The sequence below is a fragment of the Alligator sinensis genome, unplaced genomic scaffold, assembly GCF_000455745.1.
Source record: "Alligator sinensis unplaced genomic scaffold, ASM45574v1 scaffold439_1, whole genome shotgun sequence".
Lineage (NCBI taxonomy): Eukaryota > Metazoa > Chordata > Crocodylia > Alligatoridae > Alligator > Alligator sinensis.
The window spans coordinates 148454-154997 of NW_005842523.1; the positions used below are offsets into that span (position 1 = coordinate 148454).

Genomic DNA, 6544 nt, shown 5'->3' on the forward strand with positions numbered 1-6544 from the left:
CAGCCGGGAGACGCTGTGCGGGAAGCCGCCCCGGCAGCAAGTTCAAGGGCGGGCGGCTAACGCCGAGCCCCCGCTGTTGTTCTCTCGCAAGGTTACAGCACGGTGGCGTTTGACGGGCCCCCGAGCTACGGCCACGCTCCCTCGCACCACGCCGCGCAGTTCTCCAACCACTCCTTCAAGCACGAGGACCCCATCGCCCAGCAGCCTTCCCTAGGTAACTCCCCGGCCCTGCCTTCCCCCCTGCCCCGCGCCCCTCGGCTCTGGGAGATCGGAGGCCCCGAAGCGATCCGGGCGGCGCTCACTGCGAGTCACTCCGGAGTCTGGGAAGGGGAGGGAGGGGGCGGCCCCCGGAGGCCCCCCGCGCCCGGGGCTGGGGGGCGGCGGAGCCCGGGCTGAGATCCGGCTAACCCTGTGCTCTCTCCGCAGGAGACCAGCAGTACTCGGTGCCCCCGCCGGTGTACGGCTGCCACACGCCCACGGACAGCTGCACGGGCAGCCAGGCCCTGCTCCTGCGGACCCCCTACAACAGGTAGGACCCCCTGCCTGCCCGCCCCGGGAGCCGGGCACTGGCTTGAGCGGCGCCAGGTGGAGCCGGGCTGGACGGGAGGGACCTTGCTGGGCTGCGTGCCAAGCGACGGGGGCCCCCACCAGCGGGTCCGGGGGTGGCACTGATTGAATGGGGGATCGGCGAGGCTGGGGGGAGAGGCAGGGAGAGCAGGGGCGTGCGGGGCGAGGCTGGGTGAAGCGGCAGCGAGAGCAGGGCTGTGCGGGACAGGGCCTGGAGACGATCCTCAACGGACGCTGCCCTAGATACATGCCGCAGCCCCGAGAAAAGGGCTGAAGCCCAGGCCGTGCAAGTGAGCCTGGAGGCGCCTTCCCGATATTGTGGTTCTTGGCAGCAAGAGGCTTTCCCCTTCCCCTTCCCCCTGCTGCTGCTGCCTGCTAGGCCGGCTGCTCTCTCTGCTATTTTCGGTGTCGCTGGCAGCGGTGAATCAGAGCCCCCCCAGCCCTCTCCACTGGCATGAGCGCGGATTAAAACGATGATCCTAGGATTAGGATGCTGAAGGAGGATTTCAGGCCCAGATCCTTCAGTCATCCGCGCCCATGCCTAGCTGGAAGGACTGCAGGTCTCCCGATGCGGGGTGGAGGGGATCCAGTCTCCTGCTGTTGCGTGGAGACTCCGCAAACAAAAACATTGAGTTGCAGGCTCCGATCCTGCCGCTCCCAGCGAGGGGCTCCCCTGAGCCAGCCCGGCGGCGGGGGGATCCCTAGCGATTTTTCCCCCAGACTGATCCCGACTGCAGTCGATTTTCAGAGCTCTGCTCTCGCAGAAAGGGACTGCGGGTGTTGTGGGAAAATCGCGGCTCACTTGCAGAGAACATCAGCAACGCCTGCCAAAATAGCTGTAATCTCAGAGTTAAAAAGCAGCCCACACTGTGGCTTTGCATTGCAAACGGAAACTGTTTCTTCAGGCTCCCTAGTAAGGTACATTTTAACAGCGGGATTTTAAATATACAAGAAATAAAAACAAAAGATGGGTGAAAGCCATCCCCGCTTTGCTCGTGATCAGTACAAGCAGGTATCTTGTCTCCAGTCTCATTTTAGATAGAGGACCTTTCCCAATAGCTATTTTCTTTGTACGGAAGCTTGGCACGGGGGCCGGGTGGGGCTGCTACAGTTTTACAATGTGTTCGCCGAGCAAAGAAGTTCCCCCCAAATTTATTCCTCAACTTTTTGTGAACTTGGAGCCAGTCCCGCATCTCGGAGTTGCTAAGTAACTTCTGCACACAAAACAATGTGCCTCTGCAAAGGAAGTTGCCACTGGCCTTTCTTATAGGCTGGTTATATCATCTTTGATTAATCAACACTGGACGTGGGACAACAAAATTGTGTCACTTCCAGAAGCCACTTCGCTAATGAACGTGAGTTGACGTCAAGGGAAGGAGGGAATGAGGTAATGAAGGAAGGAAAGAAGCCTATCCAGAGAGATTAGTTGTGGAATAATTGGCGAGGAGAATTCCTTCGCTGCAGTGGACACAGACCTCGCAGGGAAATCTATAAATACGACTTGTCGGGAGGCTTTTCCAGGGGAACAAAATGATTGTGACTAAAACTACGGGCAGCTCAGTACGCCAGGGGTTTCTCCCTAAGCAGCTCACAAGATCCCCGCGGATCTCAGCTAGTTTGGGGCTTTCTGTCCTTTTGAACTAAATACGGGCCTGTAGGCAATTTAAACCCAAAGTACATCGGGATTAGACTTTACCGGAGACGTTATTTTGTTTGCTCGGCCCATAGGGCAGGAGCCTGGCTACAGAACTAGCAGGACACAAGCAACAGAAGAGGCTACGTTTTTAAACATTTTTCTCCGATAGCTCATACAACCAGGGTCAGATTTTTTACCTGAACGGCCATTTCTTAAACTGTTTGCAGCCCTGCACTTATGTTTGGTCACACCTTTCTGTGGCTAGATCGGGGAAAATTGTCACGTCTGCACCACCCGGCTAGCCAGAAACCATCTCTGCATTTAGAAAAGGTCTTTCTCCGCGAGCTATTTGAACCAGGGCAGCTTCCTCCTAGGAGACTTGCTTTGAATAGTTCTCGCCTTGCATTAAACATTTATTGAGCCTCCCTCGCCCCAAATTAAGATCACGGAGAAAGATCCCTGCCCCAGCTGAAGAACCGATACCAAGCCTCCCGGCGCTGCAGCACGTCCCAGCTGGGGACTGGAGCGAGCAGAGTCTGAAGGATACTTTTTGTGCTGCCGCTGATGCAGTTTTTTTTTTTTCTTTTAAATTTGCACTAATGATGGTTAATGAAGCAAGCCAGGCACTTTGATAGGCGCGTTCCGGGAGGACAGGGGAGAGCTGTAGCATGCTCTGGGACTCCAAGAGGAGGTCCCTGCTTCCTACCTCCGCGCTCGCCGGGATGAAGTGGCTTGTAGGCATCGCTGGGTGGCACTTCCCGGCTCCCGGAGCGGACTGGGCGATGCCTCGCCAGGACCGCGGCGTTTCGCTCCGGGCTCTGCAGTGAGACACTCGTGTGCCTGCGGCTCCGGAGCTCCGTGCCCAGCTCGCACTGTAGCCTGCCACGACTTCCCCTGGCCTGAGCCGGGATCCTGTGCTCACTGTAGCCGCCGGGAGTTTTCCCGCTGACTTCAGAGGGATCAGACCCTTAAACCCAGCTGGAGCCAGCTGCTATGGATAGCCGTGTAAATCGGGGCAGGACTTGTTCCCCTCTGCAAGGTCTGCGGACAAACAGGTGGGCGAGCTCCAGTCTCGCCGCTCTTCTTACAGGTGTAGATTTTAAGCTACCCCTTGTGTGAACGAGCTGTTCCCTAATGCTAGTCTTTTCCCTGCACGTTTAGCCAACCCCCCCCCCCCCGCGCAAAGACAAAGGGGTGACTAAAGATGTGCGGGGTTGACTCTTCCCTCTTAAACCAGTTTGTAATAATGACCTGCTGCTCGGCAGAAGATCTTTGGAGAACGAGATTTCTTAGGTTTATCATCATCTCCACCCCCCCCCCCCCCCCAATGTGATCGTGCTTATTTCCAAGCCCAGTTTGAGGAGGCGATTGGGCTCCTCTAGGCCAAGTCAGGTTTGCAAACTAAGTTCTGGTGGAAACCGGCAGTCTCTCGGTTTCACTCCTGCATCTGAGGGTGGAGAAGCGAGTTGGATGGGAAATACATTTCTGTGTGAACAGGGACTAGTGCAGTAACCTGATTCTGCCCTAGCTCACACGGCGGCTACATTAGTGAGAACCGAGCCTGCAGACTGCCAGCTCTCCCTACAGGGAAGCTCTTTTTCAGGGCTTAGTCCAAAATAAACCTGTTAGCAACTGGCCCAGTCTGGGATGGAGAGTCCCTTAGCCCAGTGGCATCCAGTCCATTCTGCTATAACAGGATCATTTGGATGCTCTGCTTACTATTTCGGTACCTACGCCCTTGGAGTCGCTGATAGATCTTTGCGAGAGGCAGGGGGTTTTGTGGGTGAGAGCTTTTATTGGACCAACTGTGTTGTTAAGTTTGACTTAGTTCAGATGGTTATAGTTCCTGTCCTCAGCAGCTCTCCTGCGTAAATAGACATATGTGGCCACTAACCTCCGCTCTGTAGGAGCGAGTTGTAAATGACCCTTGGACAAAAAAAGCTTGCGTGGGTTTTTTTAATCCACATAGAAAGCTGAGCATCAGCGATGCTTTAATCAATGTGCTAGCATGACCCGTGCTTGAGAAACTAGGCTGCAGTGCTGAGTCTGGCGGAGCCACGCTCCCCTTCCTGCTGTGCTTGGAAGCATCTCCTAGCTCACCAGAGAGTGTCAGGTCGAAGAGCGGGAACTGAGTGCTCCGCTCACCTCGAGCGGGGCCGGGGAGGGGAGCTCAGCAACTGGGATTTCTGAAGAGGCAGACTTGGCGAGGAGAGGCATTACCCACTGGTGTGAGGTGCCCAGGAGAGCAAGCAAAAATGCGGGGTGGGACAGGGGCACTGGAGAGTTGGGGCAGATTCTCCAGCCCTTCACACCGTCGCTCGCTGGCTGAGAAATGTGATCGCCGGTGTCACGTCTGCTCCTGCTGGCCCCTGGCACTTGGCTGCACAGACTCGCAGCGGCCCGCGGGCCGCAGCCCGGGAACATCCGTTCCCAGCGCGGTTTGGGCAGCCTGTTCCTTTGACCTCCTCTCTCCAGCCGTTGAGTGACTAAAAACAAGGCTCGGTCCCAGCCCAACGCCGTTGAGGCCACCTCTGTCTGTATGCAACCCCGGCTTGGGCTGAGGAGGTCCGGGAAAGCCCTCCGTCTGCTTTCGCGGGTGCCCATCCCTCCATCCCTTGGCCTCTGAATTAAACCAGTGAGGCTGGGTGGAGCTGAGTCTAGTTAAGTACATGTTTACGGCAAGAGGTCAAGAAGAGACAGGTCTCATCGGGCCTGCCACAGCTCCTCGCAGTGCAAATGCTCCCCAGGAATCCCCCTGCCCTGAGGACCTGGCCCCTTCCCCCGTCCCCGCAGACCCGAGCCTCCTCACTGACCCACGCTGGGGTTTGAGAGGCTCCCCCTGGCCGGAGAGTTTGCACCACTGCGGGGAGAGTTAGCGCTAGCCACCTGGGAAAGACAGGACTTTCGGGAGTGGGGGAGGGTCGAAGTAAGGTTTTAGGTACCTAGCTTAGCACCCTCCTCCCGCTTTTCCCGCTGCGGATATGTCCAGAGGGCTGCGGGCATCTGTGTCACAATCCTCCCTCGTGTGGGAAAATCGGTGTTGTTCTAAGGACAGAGAAGGCAGGGCTGCAAAAGGTCCCTCAAGCCAAAGCAGACGGCTTCCTGCAGCGCGCCTGGCCTTGGAGACCTTTCCATAAATGCTGGAACATGGCCTGGTTACAGGAACGTGGTAAACACAGGGTGAAAGGCGGCTTCATGTAGCCCAGGGCGGTCGTGCTGAGTCCTAAGACTGACCCGGCACTATCAGCCACCTGCCAGCTGGGCAGTGCCGTCTTGCACTGTCATGTGACACCCGCCCGGGTGCTGTGCGGTGGAGAGGAGTCCTCCTGCCTCAAAGCCCGGCCACAAGGACTCCCCACCGTCTCTGCTAAGTCACTTATTTCAGTCGGTTGCTTAAGCCGCTTTTCGTTCTGCGCGCGTATAAACGGGCCTTTTCTTACTCTGGGGGAGAGGAAGGGGGGGGGGGGGGGGGGGGCTGGTGCCCCTGCGCACAGGCACGGGCTGCCCTGCGATTCCATGGAGTTCAGTGTCGTGTCTGGCAGGAGCTGGGGCTGGGGTCCCGAGCAAGAGCCAGAAACCAATGGTGGCAGAATCGCGCCGAGAGTTAGGGCCAGCCTTTCCGTACCCGGCTGCCTGAGGCAGCCTGCACCCGAAATTATTCATTTAAATGGGGTGGAGGGGCATGCTGCTTATGAAATAAGTTAGAACGGTGTTTTTCAACCTGTGGTCCGCAGACCCACAGTGGCCCATGCAAGGTGACTGTGATTGATGTATATACCCACCCAGACAATTCCAGGGGGGCCACATTTCCATTCGACATTTTTTTTTTGGTGGGGCTGCAAATTAAAAAAGGTTGAAAACCACTGAGTTTGACCATCAGAACTGCCATCGACTGGGTCAGACCGTAGGTGCGTCTTGCCTGGCATCTTCGGGTGTCACAGTGGCAGAGAGTGGATACTGAGGGGGAGAGTGAACTGGGTATGAGGAGGGTGTTTTCCACATTTCCTTTCTTCCCTTGCACCTTCCAGCACTTAAGGTCTAGGATTTAAACTCTTCAGAGGGACAGTTTTCCTCCTAAACTGCCTCCCTCAAAGGGCTTGTGCTCTCAGATAAGAGCGCACACGCCTTCCTCTCTTTCTATATCCTGACTAATAATGTACCTCGCTCTGCCTGCCAAAACTCCCCACCTACCTTAGAGCGACGAGTCCATGAGTGTGAGCCAGTGTGTTTAAAAAGAGGGACTTGATAACAATTGGGTCACAGCAGGGACTTAGCTCTCAGCTCTGAAAGCAGGGAGGCAAAACCCATGTTCTCTTGGCCAGCAGCAGCCAGTCTGCCTGC

The 6544-nt window shown here is 56.6% G+C and overlaps 1 protein-coding gene across 1 annotated transcript in view; it reads left to right on the plus strand.

Annotated features, from left to right (window-relative positions):
• Window positions 1–60: 60 nt before the first annotated feature.
• Window positions 61–6544, plus strand: part of WT1 (Wilms tumor 1) — a gene marked incomplete at its 5' end in the record, with an annotated part of 44957 nt that continues 38473 nt past the window's right edge. Inside the window, 2 exons of the mRNA XM_025213335.1 lie at window positions 61–214; window positions 427–529. Of these exons, the coding sequence (XP_025069120.1) occupies window positions 61–214; window positions 427–529 (257 nt within the window). The remainder of the gene's footprint in view (window positions 215–426; window positions 530–6544) is intronic.